Genomic DNA, 22,423 nt, shown 5'->3' on the forward strand with positions numbered 1-22,423 from the left:
AAAATCGTCAGTGCATCCCCTATCCCTTCTTCCCCATTCCGTAGGTACAGAAGGATATAATCTGCATATAGTGATATCATATATTTCCTGCCGCCCAGCAACATACCCTAAATTGCACTGCCAGCGGCACAATGGCCAGCGCAAACAAGAGAGGCGATAAAGGGCATCCCTGTCTGGTTCCTCTATGAATATCGTAGGAGGTTGAGATTACGCCGCCTGTCCTAACTCTAGCTGTTGGGAGAGTATAGAGGAGCTTAACCCATCCGATCCACTCGTCCCCCAGCCCCATAGCATGCATTACTCTCAGCAGAAAGTCCCAAGGCAGGGAAACAAATGCCTTTTCAAGATCCACTGCCATGACCGCTGCATTTGGGTAGTGAGGGATGTCTCGGTGGAACAGTGTGCAATACAGCCGTTGGAGGCTGCCCGAGGTGGACCTAGTAGGAATGAACCAATTCTGGTTGGTGTGGACTAGAGTACGCATGTGTGGGAGTAGCCTGCCAGCCAATATTTTACTCAATATTTGGAAGTCCAAATTCAACATGGACAGAGGCCTGAACTCCGTAACCTTAGTGGTCTCTAATTTAGCCTTAGGAATGGGCACCACCACCCCCTCCCTGGTTGATACAGGCAGGTGGCCCTGTTCTAGTGAGTGTGTGTAGAGCCTCACAAGTGGTGCATGAGCTGGTCACATGTAGAATTTGGCCGGGAGCCATCCGGGCCAGGGGTCTTCCCTTTTGCCAATTCCTTAATTGCTGCTCTAACCTCGTGCAGACTAATGGGGCTCTCCAGAGCCTTGTTGTCCTCAGCATCGATGGACCGCAAGGGGGTACTCTCTAAGTAATCCTAGAACATAGTTTCCGGTATGGCCAGTGGGCTCTCATACAGAGACTCGTAATAGTGTAGGAAGCTTGCGTTTATAACTTTAGGGAATAAGTCGTGCTGCCGTCGCTAACCTGCAATCTGGTTATTGGAGACCCTCTGGCTTCTGGTTGGATAAGCCAGGCCAGCAGCCTGCCTGACTTCCCGCCCTCTATGTGTTGTTTCTTCCGGTATTCCGTACCGTCCAAGGTCCACAGTCTGTCCAACGTCTTGTTGTACGCACTCTTGGCCCCAGCCCACCCTCCAGCCCATGAAGCTCCGTTTCCAGTTGTTCATTCACAATCTCTCGCCTAGTCCCCACCATCGCTCCCATACAGTGGCCTCTGACAACCGCGTTGAAAGAGTCCCATACCACCAACGATGAGCTGACCGTCCCCTGATTGTTGTGAAAATAGTCAGTTACACATGTCTGCAGCGCTTGCCGAAAACATGCATCTCCCAGCATAGTGACGTCTAGGCGCCAAGTCGGAATGGCTGGTATATCTGGCTTAAGGGAGAGCATCAGGAGCAAGGGGCTATGGTCTGACAGTGTGCGCCCTAGGTACTCTGAGTGGCACATTTGAGTGCTAATGTGGGATGAGCAAAGAAACATATCCAACCTGGTGTGTAGGTGATACAGAGGGGAGTAGAACAAGTAATACCCTGTCCGGTCGTGGTGCAGTCGCCATATATCTACTAAGTCCCAGTGCCTCATCCAAGTTCCCAGGGCTTTTGCGTTGGAGTTAGCCAGCACGCCACGGAGGTGTGGTGTTGATCTGTCCATGGTGACCTCTACATCACAATTATAGTCCCCACCCAGCACAACGTCTTGAGAGGTCAACTCTGCTAGTGGGCCAGAGAGTACCCCAAGGAACTGTTGTTGCTCCTGGTTGGGGGTGTAAATACTGCCCACCACTATCTCCTTGCCAAATAATCTCCCCTGCATCAGCACATACCTGCCTTAAGGGTCTATTAGGGTGTGTGCTACCTCAAGGTCGGGTCCCGGGGTGTACCCATATCAAGGCCCCTCTGCAGGAAGCAGAATAGGATGTGGCGTATAATTAGCCCCTCCATCTATGTTTGAGCCGCTGTCCTTCTTCCCGGGTCCGGTGGGTCTTTTGCAGCATAACCACTAGTTCCCCTCTATGCCTGATGCAGCTTAGTTTGTTTTGACGTTTTGTTGGCGACCCCATGCCCCTGACATTCCAAGTAAGGAACTTTATTCCTCCTGGGCCCATCCTTCTGTCTGCCATAGGAATCTAAGTGCATGCACCGCCTGCCAAAGATAATCTTGAGCATATGCTGGTAACTGTGCGCTAATATAAACTTGAAAACCCTCAACACCCCAACCCAAGAGCAGCAGCGCAACCGCTAACCGTCCAAACTTACGGACCAAACAGTACATGCAGTCAGAATGCCACATCCAGCCACTGGATGAAGCCTTCTGTTGGGGGTGAGTGCAGAATGCGAGTGAGGCGGGGAGCCTCATCCCCGCTCCATCCGTTGCTGATATTCTCAGGCAGCAGTTCTGAGTTTCCAGTTCACTTCAATAACCTGCTGTGCCCCGCTGTCATGCATGTAGGTGGTCCAGATCCCGCAGTATGCCTCTCCCAAGAGGGCAGAGCAAAGGGCCTCTCTGAGAGACGTCCCAGGAGTCTCCTCTTGTTAAACGATATCATCAGCCAACCGTGGGGTGAGCTTAGGCAGGAGAGAATCGGCATCAAGGGAGTCCTCAGAGTCAGCTGACGCATCTGCGGATGCCGCCGAAGACCCCGGTGTCTGAGTGCCTTGCAAAGGCGAGATGTTTGGCGCCTCTATCTGCAGCCCCACCTGCCTGTCGCGGAAAGTCTGTGAGGCTGTGGGCCTGTGCGTTTGCGGTCCTTTACGGTTACGTTTTGGTCTCCTCCTGCGTGGCAGCAACCCTGTTTCCGTAGTATTGTGCCTCTTAGGCAGGGGTGCTCCTTTCTTGTAGGCTTCCATCCAGGTCCAAACTGCCTCTGGAGAGTCACAGAAATGTGATGTGCCGTCCAGCATGATTTTCAACCTTGCCGGAAATATTACAGAGTACTGTATTCCTTCTGCCCTAAGGGCTTTTTTGGAGTCTATGAAGGACGCTCGCTGGACTTGCACTCTGGCTGTAAAATCCGGGAATATGGACACCTTACTGTTTTCGATGGTATAGGGGCCGTGGGTGCGTGTGTGTCGGAGGAGTGCGTCGCTGTCCCTGAAATGGAGGATTCTGGTGATCACTGGTCTAGGGGAGCCCCCCGGGGCAGGAGGCCTACCCGGCACTCGATGCGCTCTATCCAAAGCAAAGAACTGGGACAGGAGCTCCGGGGCCACCACGGATTGCAACCATTGTTAGTGAAAGTCCACCATGTAGGATCCTTCCATTCGCTACGGTATCCCTATGAGTTTGATATTGTTCCGGCGATTGCGCCCTTCTGCATCCTCTGCCCGCCGTTAAAGCATTGCCACCCTGGTGAAGAGATCTTCCAGCTTTGCAGCCTGCGCTCTCTGCTCTGGCTGGGCCTCTGCCAGCGCGGTTTCAGTTTCCTGGACCCTGTCTGACAACTATTGGTGTTCTGCTTGCAGCAGCCCCAAACCCACCGATACTGCCCGATGTCCTGCTGGAGTGCATTCTTGGTATCAGCAATGGAATCCTTGACCCTATCGAGGTGTGAATGGAGTGAGTCGTTGTTAGAAATGGGATTTCTGGTTGGCTAAGGCTTGCGCCAAAGCCAGGCAGAAACCACCACTCTAGTCAGGGCAAGGAAGTTACATGCTAAAGATAACCCCTGCTCACCCCCTTGGTAGCTTGGCACGAGCAGTCAGGCTTATCCCGGAGGCAATGTGTAAAGCGTTTGCGCACGCACCCAGCAACAACACCCAAGGCCCACCACAAAAGAAACTCCACACAAGGTTATATATAAAAAATAGCCTTTGTATTATACCAAAACACATTAGATGATAATCACATAATTTACACTGTGCCAACTGGCACTGGGAAGAATTTTATAAGGGACTATTTACACAAGACAGGGCCACATGGGCCACTGTCAGAATTAGCACAAATCACCAAAAGTAAATGTAGAACATATACCAAAGGAAACACAAAGTAACTGTAGAGCACCACCAGTAACTACTGGCGCAATAATGACCTCAGCGTCATCACACTAGAATCAGGTAGCACAACCAGTACTTACTGGCGCAATAATGACCTCAGCGTCATCACACTAGAATCAGGTATAAAACCTATCCTGCATCCATCACAGGGGCATAAACACATTATGCAATTTCTCATTAGTCTAACGCATTAGACCTCACCACCTAAGTATAACTATACTAGGGGCGTACATCACACAGGGAAGTACAATCTGCCTAACATCAACCTAAACATGTAAAACAACCTCCTAGGCAGAAATCCTATCTAGAGGTATAAAATACAGGGTGCGCAAAACATACTATACACAGTACAATTCCTAACACCATAAGCATTAACACATGAATCACGATAACACCTCAATCACATTAGGGTCCAGGTAGCGCCAGAACCTAAACGTAGCAGCTGCCCACTACTTGCTGGGCAGCTGGGGACAAGAAGAGGGCCTAAACGCTGCAGCTGACACTAAGTGATGTGCAACTGTGGAAGGCAAATAGGAGGCACGGGCTCTCAATGGCCCCTGAAACAATATCCAAAACGTTGGAGCCACCTAGGCTCTACACGCACCATGTCCCCCAGTACTGTGGAGCGCACTGGCGCTTTTTAGAAGGAAAAGATACCCCCAAAACGCTGGAGCCACGTAGGCTCTTAGAACACTTATGCCCGTGGGGGATACCTAGCGACAATAACCATGCCCACCATGCTGGAGCCTTTAAACAAATATGGCCCACGTTGGAGCCACATAAGCTCTAGAAATAACATGTCCCCATAGCGTTGGAGCCAGCTGGGGCTCTTAAAATAAGAAAATAGCACTGGTACTACGGGTGTCATCAGAGTCCCACTCCGGGACTCGTAGGAAGGCGGGATGGCCCAGCAACGATGGAGCAGCCCCCTATCAGGCGGGGGCCGCTCAGTACATGGGCAGTGACTCTGTGCCTCGACCGGCACACACAACAGAGGCGCCCCTGCTCACCGGCTCTCTTCGTCGGGGCGAGACTTCTCTCCTCTCGCGGCGCGGGGCTTCCCTCACTCCTGAGAGCCCCGCGCTGCCGTCTTCACCCGGGCCCTCTCCTGGGACCCGGGACTTTTACCTGTCGGCTTGTGGAGGCGGGGTGGGTTCCCGCCCTCCGTGAAGGAAGCAGCCACACCTCACCGCGCTTCACCCGGTCCCCCATCTCGGGACTGGGGCTTACAAGCTGGAGCCCTCGCGGCTCCTCCACAGACTCCTTTTCTGGGGCTCCCTCCAGCCAATGCGAGCCCCGCAACGCTCACACCACTTCCCGCTTCACAGACCCAGCTGCAGGTCCCGCCCCCGTCACAGGCAGACTTGCCTGACTTCCGGGAGGCCGCGTCTGGGCAGCGGCGGCTATTTCTTCGGCCACAACGAGGGGTAGGCTCCCTCGAGGGGGAAAATAAATGTAGAAGCGGGGTGGGCACCCGCATTGAACTCCTACAAGCGGGGTGGGCACCCGCATTAATCATGAAACAAAACCGAAGACGCAGGGTGGGCACCTGCGCGCCAAAAAGCAACCAAATAAGCGGGATGGGCTCCCGCAAGGCCGGCATCATGGGGGAATCCCTAGTCCGGGGATTCCCTCTCCTTCTCTTAGCAGCGCGATGCTGCACAGCCCCAGCTCCTCTCTCTGGGGGAATTAGAATAAAGCGGTCTCCAGGCGCTATGTTCAGGACCAACACAAAGTCCTTGCTAGATCAAGAAAACAGCCAAAAGGTCCCACAAAGTCCATCAGGTATCCAGGGGCTGGGCAGGGCCCAGGGAGGCAAGCCTTTCCCTGGGCCCCAGCAGCAGCACGCCCCTGGTTGTTTCAAGTCCACGAACAAGAACATTTTCATGGGGTCACAGCCCCTCTTTTATACACCAAATCCTTTGTTTCCAAAGGTGCAGGGAAGGGGCGGACCAGATGCAACTGGTTCCTGAGCACTTTGTTTTGCTCAGCCCCTCTCCCTATTCACAGGACAGGCCAGGGACATTAGACGCACCACAGGGGGTAGAGCCAGCATTGTGTGGGGAAAGCCCAGCCCTATTCAGGTCCCAGGTGTACTCCTCCCACTCATCCACATGCAGCTCTCTCCATTCACTACCGGGGCAGACCCATCCTGACTCCTGGAGACAGACACACCAGCTAATCGCAAGCCAGACAGTCACTGCACATTTATGCCAGAGTCTAGAAGTGGTACTTCTACACTAGCCACAGTAACGCCGCACACATCATCGCGCAGCATTTAATCTCACAAGTTCGCACATACCAAACTCGACCCTGCACTCCTCTCACATCGGGACTTAGCACGGTCACTCAGATCCCCCATGCATTCCTATGGGAGGGCAGGTCAGCCTCACTAAACCATACACAGAGCGCATGCGCTTTACACTGGGACACAGTGTGAAAGCGCCTAGAGGCCCAAAACCACTAGTACAACACAGGAAAAAGGCTAGGATAATGCAAAAAGTTCTGGGGGTGAACTTGCCAGAAGGGCCAAGTCCAACACAACCCCCTTCCAGCCAAAACGCAGGGCAGACCAATCACCACCGTGATGGTCTTCCCTGCTTGGGGCGATAGAACACTGACGCAGGCCCGCACTGCAGGGACAGCCTCCGGTTCTACGCCATTCTGAATCAACGTGTTTGCATCTGAAAAAACAACTGAAAAAAACTCAGGCCCAACTAGGCTACCCCACTGGTACTACCTAGTTGTCCACGGCCAGGACCAGGCCCTAGGCAATCCAGATACCACTGGTCCTTGCCAAACCCAGAGTGGGGGTAGTAACCCCTGACATACAAGCCGTTCTCCACTCTTCCTCTCAGTGTAGTTCCCAACTACCACTGATCCTTCAACCTAGGGTCCGCACCCTCAGGCTGACCAGAGGTCACGGGCAAGAATGCCCCACCCTACCTCTACTTCTGGGGTTCCGCACCCTCCCAGGGAAGCACCCACCAGAACACAACTCTCCCACCAGTTCAGGACCTCTCTCCACCAACTGGTCTACCACCTGGGATCCACGGGGGTCAGAAGTGAGGACTCCCTCCCTCTGCACCCCCTTCCAATGTAAAGCAGGGTCTCTTCACCTAAGATGAGCCCCACCTGCCCTCAGGACTACAGCTGCCCTTTACGTCCAGATCCGGAAACACTGACTACTGGCTCCCCAACCGAGGGACGTACCCTTTGGTCAGATGCCTGGCGAACCAGGACTTAACGAGGGTGACACATAACTAATGGGTCGTGTGACAGTCTGCCTGGCGCTGATCTCACTACCTCCTGTCCATCTGACAGTGCGTGCAGACCCCCCAGGACAGAAGTGGCGACACCAAGGTCACTCAGTGACGACTAAGCCATCCCGGCTGGTCCCTGACCTACTGATTCCCACTGGGGAATCCCTCCCCCTCTCACCCCCCCCTCTGGACTTCCGCACCCTCCAAACTGGAGCGGTACCGCCAGACACCAGAAGTACTGGATGTGTACAGACACTCCACATCCTCTAGACACTGGGAGATCTTCCTCAATGACCTATTGGTACAGCCTAGGCCCCGACCTGATGTTCCCTAAAGAAACCATCCAGGCCCTGAGACTGGGTTTCGGGCACCTGGGGACACGCAGTCCCACCCACTCCTTCTCCGCAGAGTCAGGACGTGACCGAGACCTAGCTGGGCTACGCTGAACCTCAGCCACTCCTTTTGGAATCACTCCCCAATGCAAGTTCCCTATCCCAGAGAACTCACACCCAATCAACTAGCAAGCTCCTTATTTCAGAGAACTCACACCAAAGTATTCAGCAAGCTCCTTATTTCAGAGAACTCACACCATTCATCCACACACCCCCCCCCCCCAGATTGGTAAGACAGTTTCTACCGCCCCTGATTTCTCAGCCTGACCACCACGTGACATAGGTACCATTACTCCGGGAACTGGGAATGGGACGTTCACATTCATCCAGCGCATTACACATTCATCCCCACCCCTCCCAAGACTGGTAAGACAGTTTCTACCGCCCCTGATTTCTCAACCTGACCACCACGTGACACAGGTACCATTACCCCGGGAACTGGGAATGGGAATACATGCACTGGACACACATCTGCTGCCACCTCTGGATTCCACCCATACTGGTGAATCCAGAAACACATTTCCACAGAAATGACACTTAAAACAATTTAAAACAATAATCCCTTTCCATGTGAAAATCTAAATGCAGAGTTTTGTAGTGCAGCCAGCCGTCGCTGTGGTACTGCGCAAACGCAAGTCCTATCCCACCGCTGATCACCAATGTTAGAAATGGGATTTCTGGTTGGCTAAGGCTTGCGCCAAAGCCAGGCAGAAACCACCACTCTAGTCAGGGCAAGGAAGTTACACGCCAAACATAACCACTGCTCACCCCCTTGGTAGCTTGGCACGAGCAGTCAGGCTTATCCCAGAGGCAATGTGTAAAGCGTTTGTGCGCACACCCAGCAACAACACCGAAGGCCCACCACAAAAGAAACTCCACACAAGGTTATATATACAAAATAGCCTTTGTATTCTACCAAAACACATTAGATGATAATCACATAATTTACACTGTGCCAACTGGCACTGGGTAGAATTTTAAAAGGGACTATTTACACAAGACAGAGCCACATGGGCCATAGTCAGAATTAGCACAAATCACCAATAGTAAATGTAGAACATATACCAAAGGAAACACAAAGTAACTGTAGAGCCCCACCAGTAACTACTGGCGCAATAATGACCTCAGCGCCATCACACTAGAATCAGGTATAAAACCTATCCTGCATCCATCACAGGGGCATAAACACATTATGCAATTTCTCGTTAGTCTAACGCATTAGACCTCACCACCTAAGTATAACTATACTAGGGGCGTACATCACAAAGGGAAGTACAATCTCCCTAACATCAACCTAAACAGGTAAAACAACCTCCTAGGCAGAAATCCTATCTAGAGGTACAAAATACAGGGTGCGCAAAACATACTATACATAGTACATTTCCTAACACCATAAGCATTAACACATGAATCACGATAACACCGCAATCACATTAGGGTCCAGGTAGCGCCAGAACCTAAACGTAGCAGCTGCCCACTACTTGCTGGGCAGCTGGGGACAAGAAGAGGGCCTAAACGCTGCAGCTGGCACTAAGTGCTGCGCAGCTGTGGAAGGCAAATAGGAGGCATGGGCTCTCAATGGCCCCTGAAACAATATCCAAAACGTTGGAGCCACCTAGGCTCTACACACACCATGTCCCCCAGTACTGTAGAGCGCACTGGCGCTTTTTAGAAGGAAAAGATGCCCCCAAAACGTTGGAGCCACGTAGGCTCTTAGAACAATTATGTTCGTGGGGGTGACCTAGCGACAATAACCATGCCCACCATGCTGGAGCCTTTAAACAAATATGGCCCACGTTGGAGCCACATAGGCTCTAGAAATAACATGTCCCCATAGCGTTGGAGCCAGCTGGGGCTCTTAAAATAAGAAAATAGCACTGGCACTATGGGTGCCATCAGAGTCCCACTCCGGGACTCGTAGGAAGGCGGGATGGCGCAGCAACGATGGAGCAGCCCCGTATCAGGCGGGGGCTGCTCAGTACATGGGCAGTGACTCTGTGGCTTGACCGGCACACACAACAGAGGAGCCCCTACTCACCGGCGCTCTTCGTTGGTGAAGAACCAGAACCTTATGGGCCTGGCGGCGCAGGGTACGCCTGATATCTTCGGGGTTCTCCTGCTTAGCTGCACAGAGACACGGGACACTCTGTTCAGCGTAAAAGATCGGATTTTATTAGCTGCAGCTAGCACAGATATCCAAGAAGTACACAAGGTAGGTTCTCAGGAGACTGCCACTTCACTCCGTGGCGCACAGTCTTTTATAGTACATAGGTGATATATACATTAACCAAGAACACACCTAAAGCACACAAAAAGGAACCAGTAAGAAGAGTCGGAAAATAAAGCAGAACCAATAGAATAAGGTGAAAAACAAAAGTGTCATGTAACTCGGAGAAACCTCTCCTCCATGGATGTTTGTCACCCCTCCCACAAGTTAATCAATCTAATGACCGGTAACTGACTTCGCAGATGGCGAGACACTTTTGTGTGTTTTAGAGGACAGTTGTGAAACGAGAGAATACGAGCAGAGGACAGCGAAGGCCAGATGATAAGATAGAGTCAGGAAAGAATAGTGTGAACCAACAGATAGTTGAGACAGGGATTAAGGAAACCAGACGGGGACTAGTGCACTCGGCCGGTTCCTGACACCAGCTTCTAAACAGAGGCAGAAGGCTTATTCCGACACGATGTTGCAGAAAAAGCAGAAATGCAGAAATGACTTCGTTCGCCGTGCTGCCTGAGTGAGGGCAACACAAAATGGCGGCGGAGCAACAGTTACATCTTTACAGATGTCTTCTGAATCAGCAGCAATCAATAAATTGTCCATGTACTGTATAAGAGCAGCACCGGATGGTAAATGAAAAGTATCAAGATGACTCTTTAAAGCTTGACTGTAAATAGAGGGACTTTCACAATAGCCTTGTGGTGCGCGTTTGAACCGGAAGCTTCGGCCTCCAAGAGAGAAGCCAAAAATATCCCTACTTTCTTCTGCAATAGGAATACTAAAGAAAGCATTTTTCAGATCAATTACAGAAAACCAAGTCGCTGTGGAAGGTATCATTGTCAATAAGGCAGTGATATCTGGGACCACGGGAAACTGTGGTACGACAATTTTGTTTACCTCTCGGAGATCAATTACAAAACGGTAAACAGGAGGTTGAGAAGGATCAGTGCGTTTAAGAACAGGAAGAATAGGACTGTTACATATGTTTCCTCTTGTTTCTTCAACCACACCCTTCTGAATCAAATCATGGATAATTTCCAAAAGTGCTTTTTCACCTTCAGTGGAAATTCTATACTGTGGAATATGTGGCAATTGAACATTAGGTTTGAGAGTGACAACATAAGGTGGAATTTCAAGACAACCAACATCGTTCGGACCCGAAGCCCAAAGTGTTGTAGGGAGAGAAAGCAATTCTGGTGGAAATTTGTCTTTAGATAAGTACATTGGAGAAGTCAGTTTCTGTCCTAAAGTAAGATGTACACCAGAAGGAGAACAATATATTGTAGCATACATTCTTTTCAATAAGTCCAAACCCAACAGATTCTCACCACAACCATTCGTCAACAGAAGTGGAGATTCTAGATCGTAAGGGCCAATTGAAATAGGTAAAGGGCTAGAGACTGGATTACGAACTGGGGCGCCAGAAAATCCTACAGATACATTCGTTAAGCCAGACAAAGGTGCCCCAGGGAGTTTAGAATGAATGATAGAACTTCTCATCGCACCAGTATCTAAAAGAAATGGCTCTGAAATACTCATCGTAGTGACATTAACATAAGGTCCATTCTGATCTACTGGAATCAACACAACTCCCTTACTTTGTCCATGGCTGTCCTAGTTAGCATGAAGACTTTCATTCTCGCCTTCAATATAATGATCTTCATTGTAGTACTGTGCAGATCTAACATTTTGTTGATCAAAGTAATTCACGGAATTCGGAGGAGGAAGGGAACGTTGTTCTTGAGTCAACATACCTCGACCTCTGCCTCTGTTTACCGACTGGAGGCCACCACGACCTCGTGAAGCAGATGGTGTTCCATTACGCTGCAATAAAACCGGACAACTATTTTTAAAGGGACCTTCCTGTTTACAATAGGCACATTGATTAGGGCCTAACAAAGGTCGCGGAACATATGGTTCAGGCTGTTGATACAACCTTTGAAACTGCGGAGGCTGTTGAAACTGAGGCTGAACATAGCGAGGAGGATAAGCCTGTTGCAAGAGAACCTTTGTTTTTAATTCTTTCGTCTTTTTCTCTTGCTTTTCTTTTTCTTCTTTATCCGTGTTTTCATAATATTGAGCAGTAGCCAATATCTGGGCTGAAGAAGATACAGCCCATGAACTTTCGGAATCTTTTAATTTATGTGACAGCTCGGGAAGCAAATTATACACAAATGTATCCACAAATAATCGCTGTCCACCCTCTGTAGCCATATCTTGACCACTATGATCAATGAATGTCTCCTCAAAACGAGTGAAGAAGTCGGAGACACTCTCATCTTTCTTTTGTTTGCATGCTGCCAGTTTATCCCATTTTACTCTCAAGGCAGGCATCATCGTTTTCATTAACGTAATAATTCTACAGGGGAGTTCCGTAATCAAAACATCAGGCTTCGCACCACCCACTTGAGCTGTATCTGCGGCAACTATAGCATTCCAATCACCACCTAATTCTTGAACGTGATCTTCTTTACGAATCTTAGCCCATAATGCTTGTGGAACAACATTTCCCATCAACATATCGATATCAGCTAAGTTCATGATACAAGCATCAAACAGTTTGTGACAATTCTTTATAATAATCCGTAGGGTTTTTCCGTGGATCCGGTAAAGACTGTTTGAGTGCTAAAACTTCAGATCTCTACCAGGGGACATGTACCCATATACGCTGGAAGTGAGCAGGAACAGCTGGATTAGGACCCTGACCTGCAACCGCTTCCTTCCACACCGGAGGAACCTCCCTCATCAGGTAATTTTTCAGTGTCAGTCTAACCGAAGGATCGGAATCAAGGAAAGTCTGAGAGGACAATAAAGTTCTAAAGGTGATAAGTGTCCTTACAGCATTATCCACTTTAGAACCTACAATAAGACCTTTATCAAAATCAGCCTGAATATCTAACAGACCCTGTGGAACCAAATTTAAATTCGTATCTTCCCATTCTTTAACAAGAGTGTCACACATTACATTAAAAACATATCTTTGCGTAGGCGCATTCAATTGCGAAAAGGTAGACATAATATCAGGCACACTATATTGCGGACCCTTCTCGATCCATTTGCGTGCGAGAGAGTCCAATTTTTCTCGTTCTTCAGAAGCTGGGAACTGACTACGGGACTGTCTTTGTGCAAAAGCCGGTGATACATTTAATGCTTCAAAGAAAGGTGATAAAATACCAGTAACAGTGTCTGTGCGTCGCTTACGCACAGACGGCGAATTAGACATAAGGATGGGGGACAAGGTATTAGGCAAACTAACAGAAAGAGAACCAGCAATTTCAGGAGGAGCGGAAGGCGTAGGAGCAGGAGATGAGGACAAAGAAGTCGAGGGCAAAGCTGGTAGGGGCGATAATACTGGAAGGGGCAAAGTCAGAAGAGCCGGAGCAGGCGGAGGTACTGCTGGCGGCTGAACAGGCTGTAACAAAGGAGGTACATTAGCACCTTGTACATAGGGCGGAGGCAATCTCAATAGGTGAGACATCAGGGGATCTTCTTCTAAATCTTTCTTTTTATCGGGAGAGGAAATAGGCAACACTGGATAACATTTATCTATTGCCATACGATGCTGTCTTTCTGAAATTTCCATCGCATTATTAATTTCGTCATCTTTAAATTGTTGGGCAGCCTGTATAATCGTCATACCCTGTGTTTTCCTATCTCGTTTTGCTTGCTTAATTTCTCTCTGTTTGGCTTCCTTACGCCAAAGGCGGAAAGAGTCAAACATTGCCGGCCGGGCTTTTCTCTTAAATAACGCTGCTTCCAAATTATCTACAACATCAGTCTCGAAACTACCATTTTCTGGCCATTTTAAAACACCATCTTTCTTCGTGTATCGGGTCCATGCCTTGTTAAAAGCAATGGGGCCAACACCATGTTTTGAATAGAGCTCATAAGTGGGAGTTCCAACCGAAGGAATCAGACAAGAGTCCTCAAGTCGGGAATCCCTATTACAACCAAAGCAACAAAATCTTCCAAACTTAGTCAGACCAGGCATCTCGCGATGCCTCAGGTACTGTTCACAAACTTCAAGGGGGTAAATTTTAATTTACGTAGTACAAATGCACTTACCCCTCGGCTTCGGCTATTGCAATAGTTGAATCTAAGGACCTAAGGGCAAAACAAAGGAACAAGTTGTGGGAGCGACCCACCAAATATACTTAACTAAGGACGTCTTCTTACGCCAACAGAGGCCCGTCTATCATCTCGCCTTACCATACATCACCAAAAGAAGGGCTGAGGCAGGGCGGCAGTCAGGGCAGCAGTCTTCAGTAGCCGTCAGGAAGGAGTAACCACGCTGCAAAAGACTTTCGGACCACTTCGACATACAGGGGTCGCTTAACGTGGCTCGCGATTCCTCCAGAATTTTCTTGCGGGGTTCCTCACGACCTTCAGGCAGAACCACTACCACTGCAGCCGTCCCACGTTGGGCGCCAGTTGAAGAACCAGAACCTTATGGGCCACGCGGCGCAGGGTACGCCTGATATCTTCGGGGTTCTCCTGCTTAGCTGCACAGAGACACGGGACACTCTGTTCGGCATAAAAGATCGGATTTTATTAGCTGCAGCTAGCACAGTTATCCCAGCAATACACAAGGTAGGTTCTCAGGAGACTGCCACTTCACTCCGTGGCACACAGTCTTTTATAGTACATAGGTGATATATACATTAACCAAGAACACACCTAAAGCACACAAAAAGGAACCAGTAAGAAGAGTCGGAAAATAAAGCAGAACCAATAGAAAAAGGTGAAAAACAAAAGTGTCATGTAACTCGGAGAAACCTCTCCTCCATGCATGTTTGTCACCCCTCCCACAAGTTAATCAATCTAACGACCGGTAACTGACTTCGCAGATGGCGAGACACTTTTATGTGTTTTAGAGGACAGTTGTGAAACGAGAGAATACGAGCAGAGGACAGTGAAGGCCAGATGATAAGATAGAGTCAGGAAAGAATAGTGTGAACCAACAGATAGTTGAGACAGGGATTAAGGAAACCAGACGGGTATTAGTGCACTCGGCCGGTTCCTGACACCAGCTTCGTAAACAGAGGCAGAAGGCTTATTTCGACACGATGTTGCAGAAAAAGCAGAAATGCAGAAATGACTTGGTTCGCCGTGCTGCCTGAGTGAGGGCAACACAAAATGGTGGCGGAGCACAAAATGGCGGGTCGATTCGATCGCGATCGAAAATCACATTTCCTCATCGGGGCGAGACTTCACTCCTCTCGCGGCGCGGGGCTTCCCTCACTCCTGGGAGCCCTGCGCTGCCGTCTACACCCGGGCCCTCTCCTGGGACCCGGGACTTTTACCTGTCGGCTTGCGGAGGCGTGGTGGGGTCCCACCCTCCATGAAGGAAGCAGCCACACCTCACCGCGCTTCACCCGGTCCCCCATCTCGGGACCGGGGCTTGCAAGATGGAGCCCTCGCGGCTCCTTCACAGACTCCTCTTCCGGGGGGCTCCCTCTAGCCAATGGGAGCCCCGCAACGCTCACAACACTTCCCGCTCGCTGACCCAGCCGCTGGTCCCGCCCCTGTCACAGGCAGACTTGCCTGACTTCCGGGCAGCTGCGGCTGGGCAGCGGCGGCTATTTCTCCGGCCACAATGAGGGGTAGGCTCCCTCGAGGGGGAAAATAAATGTAGAAGCGGGGTGGGCACCCGCATTGGACTCCCACAAGCAGGTTGGGCACCCGCATTAATCATGAAACAAAACCGAAGACGCAGGGTGAGCACCTGCGCACCAAAAAGCAACCAAATAAGCGGGTGGGCTCCCGCAAGGCCGGCATCATGGGGGAATCCCTAGTCTGGGGATTCCCTCTCCCTCTCTCAGCAGCGCGATGCTGCACAGCCCCAGGTCCTCTCTCTGGGGGAATTAGAATAAAGGGCTCTCCAGGCGCTATGTTCAGGACCAACACAAAGTCCTCGATAGATCAAGAAAGCAGCCAAAAGGTCCCACAAAGTCCACCAGGTGTCCAGGGGCTGGGCAGGGCCCAGGGAGGCAAGCCTTCCCCTGGGCCCCAGCAGCAGCACGCCCCTGGTTGTTTCAAGTCCACGAACAAGAACATTTTCATGGGGTCACAGCCCCTCTTTTATACACCAAATCCTTTGTTTCCAAAGGTGCAGGGAAGGGGTGGACCAGATGCAACTGGTTCCTGAGCACTTTGTTTTGCTCAGCCCCTCTCCCTATTCACGGGACAGGCCAGGGACATTAGACGCACCACAGGGGGTGGAGCCAGCATTGTGTGGGGAAAGCCCAGCCCTATTCAGGTCCCAGGTGTACTCCTCCCATTCATCCACCTGCACCTCTCTCCATTCACCACCGGGGCAGACCCATCCTGACTCCTGGAGACAGACACACCAGCCAATCGCAAGCCAGACATTCACTGCACATTTATGCCAGCGTCTAGAAGTGGTACTTTTACACTAGCCGCACACATCATCGCGCAGCATTTAATCTCACGAGTTTGCACATACCAAACTCAACCCTGCACTCCTCTCCCCTCTGGACTTAGCACGGTCACTCAGATCCCCCATGCATTCCTATGGGAGGGCAGGTCAGCCTCACTAAACCATACACAGAGCGCACGCGCTTTCCACTGGGGCACAGTGTGAAAGCGCCTAGAGGCCTAAAACCACTAGTACAACACAGGAAAAAGTTCTGGGGGTGAACTTGCCAGAAGGGCCAAGTCCAACAGTCGTCATCGCCAGCCGGTTCATTAGTGCCGCTCTTCTGCGCTACCGGCGGAGTCTATCTTGTCGCGGGCTGGGTCCCTCCCTGCTTCTGCTTGGGATTAGGCATCTTGCCTCCTGGAAGGGCTCCCCGCAGCGCCACTCACCCTCAGTATGCAGCAGGAGGCCCCGAGTAGCGGGTCACCACTTTGTCGCAGGGCGGCCCCCCATGCGGGGTTGCCTCTGGGGTCCTCCATTTGGGCAATCCAGTACGCAGTATTCTACGAGCTCTCTGAACAGAGTGGGCACAGTGGAGGGGCACCGCCACCCCCCGTCTACAGGATCCACCCCAGAGGCTGGTGAGGTCCACGAGGTCTTCCACAGATTTCCCCCAAGCTCTTGCTAACAGGGTCGTGGTGTGGCCCCCAGCATCTCCAAGGACAGGGCACCTCCAAACATCAGGTAGCCCATCAGTTCTCCGGGCTCAGGTGCTCCTCCGTCGTTACCTCTAGGCTGAACAGAGGCTGAGGTGCAGCACCTCCGCCGCAGTCTCTCCGACCCCAGCGCCGAAGTCAGCACACCCTCAACAGTCTGCTCTGGCCGGGATCCAACTTCTAGGCCCCCATCGTGTGTCTACCATCCAGCAGCCTTTTGCCTCTTGCCGCAGCCAGTCTATGCTGCACCGGGCCTCAGTCGACCTGCCCCTGCTCTCTCCGAGGGCACTCCGCCTCGTCCCTCGCAGCATTGTCCTGCACTCCAGGGGCTTCAGGACAGCCCACCCCTGTGCTCCACTACTCAGACAAGGACCAGCTGTGGCCACCCAACGCCAGTGGTGGGGTACCCTCCTCAGGCCTCACCCGCCGTGCTCTCTGCTGGCTTCGAGCATATCTAATGCTGTTTTACCCCTGTCTAGAATAAAGAATATATTATATTTCAGAAGATTCACTATTGTCATTTTGCCCTCCGAAAAGCCGTAAAGCGTCAAATGTATGTAGGCTCCTTTAAAAACCTAGTTTAGGTTTATGGTCTAGCACTTAGAGAATGGGATACCAAGTGTGCATTAGTCGAACCTTTGAGGATGTGCTCATCATTTTTTAATTCAGGGTGGTTATCTTATCAGTGGAACTCAAGCTTCCTTTAAAGGTTTCTGAGTCTGTTTCAACATTAGTGAATTGCTTTAGTTTTTCAGGTGAATTACTTTGAAAGAAGTGGAAGAGACCAATGTTATTCTATCAGAATTGAGTGCAACATTTGTGTCTCTATTTGTTGCTGAACAAGCAGGTTTGCTGGATACTTTTTTGTCATCCTAATACATCTTGTCACTCTATGTAGCCCCTGTCTGTGACCTTAATTCCAAATTCAGGTGAATCTGAGGTCTTCTCATGGAGCTGGTGCACTGATATCACAACAACTTCTGCTTCTAAGGTCCCTTGCATGGCATCACAGAGGCATGAATTGACTGGGGAATCCTAAACATTGGCTATGCCATCGGTTGGAAGACTGGCTCAATTGGACAGGTACTCAATCACCCGTTGTCCATTCTTGAATGACTGATTCCAAATGCTAAATCTTAAGCCTTTCGATTTTCTTGAGCCCCAACTGGAGCATTCGTTGCCTAGGGTTCGGAAGGCATGGCTGCCGCTGTTGCCTCCACTGGGTGTAACCATGACACTAATGATTGCTGTTGTCACCCACTGAGAGTAGATAAGTATGCTATTGAAAATGGCAAAACTAGCTTCAGTCCTCTCACTTTTTGCCTCCATAGGTGAAAAGACAACATGGTTGTACATGATGTGGGACTGGCAGAAGAGCTGATCAGCACTATCTGTGGCTCACTTTGCCACCATCTGTCTCCCCCTTAAAAATGTCTAATTCATCAAAATGACAGAAACAAATTTTTGAGGATCATGGAGCTGCATCTTGATTTTTCACATGTAGTGGGTCACAAAAGGTGTGTTAGCCATAGTTTTGCAGGTTGGTATATAAATACCTCAAATCAGGGACTCACTTGGGTCCACATTTTGGGATCAGCCCTTATCCTCGTTGGGAAGGTATTCAGGAACTTGCAAGGCTCTACAGAGAAAAGGGTCACACTGATGAAGGTTTATAACAAAATCTATGAGGAGAGGAGCCATTCTGAAACTGAGAATTCTCCTTTGACCTCATAGTTTGTTTAGGTATTAGCAATGTCTGTCCTATCCTGCGGATTTCCACACCAGCAGTACAGTCAATGAGTCTGATTATGAGTAAGTAAATTTCTGGTCAGTGCATCTCTTTCATTTCTCTTCAAGCATTCAACATTGTTTTATAGAACATGACTTACCATGTATAATAAACTTTATTTTCCCCTTCACAGGAAACGGTGGATGGGACACATTATGGAATAAACATGCCCAGAATTATGCCAAGGATGATACGGTCTCATTAATCACTTCTTCGGATGTGAGGACAATTCTAGATGAGCAAAGAGTTAACTATGAATATTACCATTTACCATCCGAAATTGACATTTCAGAATGCTATGTCCATGGCAGCAGAGATGGAGAGCTTCTTGTGGATTTCTTAACACACACCATTGACCTTTTTAAAGTAGCCCCATCTGACTGGAAAGTTGCAATTTTAGACATTTTAAAAACACAAGACTGCAGTGATGAAAAAGATGGAAAGTTGCTTTTTAAAAACCATAGTGGTGCAATTGTGATTCCACAGTGACTATTTGATGCATGCATTGTGGGTAAATAAATAAAATTAAAGTTAGTGTACCTAGTAAAAAGCATGAATATTACACTCAGTTTAACTACCTTTACAAATGCATTTTCAGTCAGGTGTGAAACATAGGGTGATGGCATTAGTGTTAATGGATTTTTATTAATTGCTTTTGTCTTTAAAAATCACAAACATGGTGCATTGATTTGGTTGCATATAGGCATCAATAAAATAGTGTCTTCCAAATTATGGTTTTCTAAATGTAATCATGTTGCGGAGCAGTGCAACGTTTTTACATTTAAGTTTTCTGATGTTTGAAGTAAGGAATACTTTTCTTTACTTGTCTGTAGGTTTTGTATTATAGATTGTGGGACTTATCCAAATAATATGCTTCCCGTCTGTGTTAGACAGGGACAGTCTTTCTCGATGCAGTACATCAGGACGTTTTATTACATTTATCATTTACAACATATCGAGAAGGCAGTATATTTGCTATTAATGTCAACTATGTAAAAGTAATGTACAACACATTAATTTCCAAATACGTTGCACAAATCACAGTTCAGGGCCTAATTATGAGTGTGCCAGACACATTGGTGTTAATTCTGCACCCACAGAGTTAACAATTGTGAGGGTCCAATTAACTCTGGGGGTGCAGAATTAACATGGATTGCTGGTTGAATCCTGAGATTCCCCTGAGAATTTAGGAATTACCTTTGGAATCCGTAATTCTAGGTCAAGTTACCCTGGTATTTCATAAGTTCTCCAAGACTTTCATTCACCTGGGGGATGTCTTAGGGTAAAAGTAAACAATTTTGATGTTGTGGCATGAGTCTTGTAAAGCACAACGATTACCCCTAAGGCCATTCTTGTACTAAATGGGTACAGGGAAACAACATGCCGACTAGGTCAGAAAACCAATTGAATACATGGGTTTTCAGTTTATTTTCTGAAAATCAGTATATTGAGAATACACATTTGCATATAAATGTGGAGCAAAATGTGCCTCCCATTGCTTAAACTTCTAATTACACAAATATTACTCTATCTTTATTTTTAGCCTCCTTCCTATTGATTTTTATATTTGTAAAATGGATAATTATATTTCCAACATTTGTTGGTCATGTAATAGTAAAGATGGCACATTACTTCCTATGTTATGTTTTTTACGTAAATGTGTTAACTTCATTTTGGACCATGGAATGGTCTGAATCCTTTAAAACTTTGCAATGTAATGCCCCCATTCATTTAAATATGTTGTTTTGCATTTCATGAATCTTTTCTGATTGCAACTCTACTTTTAATGTCAATTTATTGGACTTGTTTCTTGTTGTTTCTTTCATGCAAATAACTTTGTGTTGGAAAGGCTTTTAAAAACATCAGTCTTGGTTGAATCATATAATCACAGGATAGATACTTCTCATTAGACAATAAAAGTAATTTAGTAGTGGTTTGCCATGGTTGCCTTATAACTATATTTGTATCCAATTGCTCAGCTGTTTAAATAATGTTATTTTTTAATCAATTATTCTATTGTCTTGCTTCTTTTATTCTGTACTTTCTCCTACTTTCTTTTCCTAGTTTCTGTATGTTCACTTTAAATAATTCTCATACCTCTAAAAAGTAAAGTTTAAAAAAATGTTACAATAGTAAAGTAATGAAATCACCATAATAGGTTTGCTATTGTATGTTTTATTTTATGTAATACTGCTTTTATTGCTTGAAATACAACTTTATTCAACAAAAAAATTATTTGGGGGATATACTTCAGAGAACTTCTGATAAAAGTTTGGCTTATAGAGACCCGAGAGCTCTCCTTGGAAGGTGAGGTTTTTATTTATGTTTAAGAACCTTGGACTAGAATTGTGGGCTGGTTAATGCACTAATCATAAAGCTTTAAATGTGAGGCAACACTTTATAGGTAGCCAATATAGGTCACACAAGGTGTGAAGACAATGAAGCATGAGCAGTGTGACCAAAAATTAGTCTTGAATGATCTGAAGGTGATGAGAGAGGTAATCAGGGAGCCCAAGGTTGAGCGAGCTCCCTTACTCCAACCGAGAGACTATCAGAAGTGTATTACGGCCTTACAGGCTAGAGAATGAAGGAGTGGGACACAGTTCTTGTTGGTTAAAGATTAAACCCAAATTCATTGCAATGAAAATTGGGTCCTGGGAGATCCCCAATTCTGCTGGTCACCAAGATTTGGACTGCAGAGTTGTTTTTCGGCCAAACCTGAAAACCCCTGTTTTATCTCTACTAGTTTTAATGCAGTTAGAGTTCATTTCCCAAACAACAGAGCTCATGCAAGCTTAAACATTTGTTTGGGTCTGTATGTCATTATTCAGTATGGAAATAATAATCTGAATGTCATCTGTTAAGGAAATTTTGTCAAGACCAAAGGAACGAGTACATTTGGCCAACAGGGTAATGCAAACATTGTACAGCATAGGACTAGTAGAAGATCAATTAGGAAATCCCCAAAGTAAAGGAAACTACATTAGATTTTTAAAGGATATTAGATGGACTGACTGTGCTCTCCTACAGAGAAAGGAGAAAATCTATTTAAGTGCTGTAGTACAAATCTCCAAGGTCAAAAAGGGCTTTGCTCAGAGTGGAGTGAGATATGTATCAAATACAATTGACAGGTCAAGTAATGCGTGAGTGGTGTAATGTCCCAGCTATTAAGTACATTTTGGTGCCGATTCCGATCATGGAAATCCCCGGTACGAATCGCAGTTCAGAGCGTTTTCTCTATACGACTCGTACTCGGGATTTCCAGTTTACAAACCAGCAAGTACGATTCGTCCCGATAGGCCATTTCCGTCCGATTCGTAAAAATTTACGAGCGTGCAAAAAATACCCACAATTCCGATCCGGGGCTTCTTGTACGTGACGTCCGGACGGAGTCAGGCAGCGTTCCACGGACCAGCAAGTACGATTCGTGCCGACGTCATTCTGCACGTATATATTTTTCCGGCAGCCGAAAACTCCCAGGAAACTGAGGACGACGCGAACAAGGAGCAGCGGTACGCAACGGACAGCCATGGACACCAACCTACGTGTCATCCTGGCCCTCATAGCCTACGACCTGGTGCACAGAAATCGCCGCGCACGCCGCAGAAAGTCAGAACCACACCCAGGGGCAGAGGGGGTGCGAGGGGCAGAAAACATAACCTCGACATAATAT

General features: G+C 48.2%; 1 protein-coding gene across 4 annotated transcripts in view; it reads left to right on the forward strand.

Moving 5' to 3' along the window:
- Positions 1-20,905, forward strand: part of LOC146857044 (histamine N-methyltransferase A-like) — a 504,499-nt gene extending 483,594 nt beyond the window's left edge. For all 4 annotated transcript variants that reach the window (XM_085647538.1, XM_085647541.1, XM_085647540.1 and 1 more), the window contains one exon: positions 18,884-20,905. In XM_085647538.1, the coding sequence (XP_085503664.1) occupies positions 18,884-19,239 (356 nt within the window). In that variant the 3' untranslated portion in view covers positions 19,240-20,905. The remainder of the gene's footprint in view (positions 1-18,883) is intronic.
- Positions 20,906-22,423: the final 1,518 nt, after the last annotated feature.

The sequence above is a fragment of the Triturus cristatus genome, chromosome 3_2 (assembly GCF_964204655.1).
Source record: "Triturus cristatus chromosome 3_2, aTriCri1.1, whole genome shotgun sequence".
Classification (NCBI taxonomy): Eukaryota; Metazoa; Chordata; class Amphibia; order Caudata; family Salamandridae; genus Triturus; species Triturus cristatus.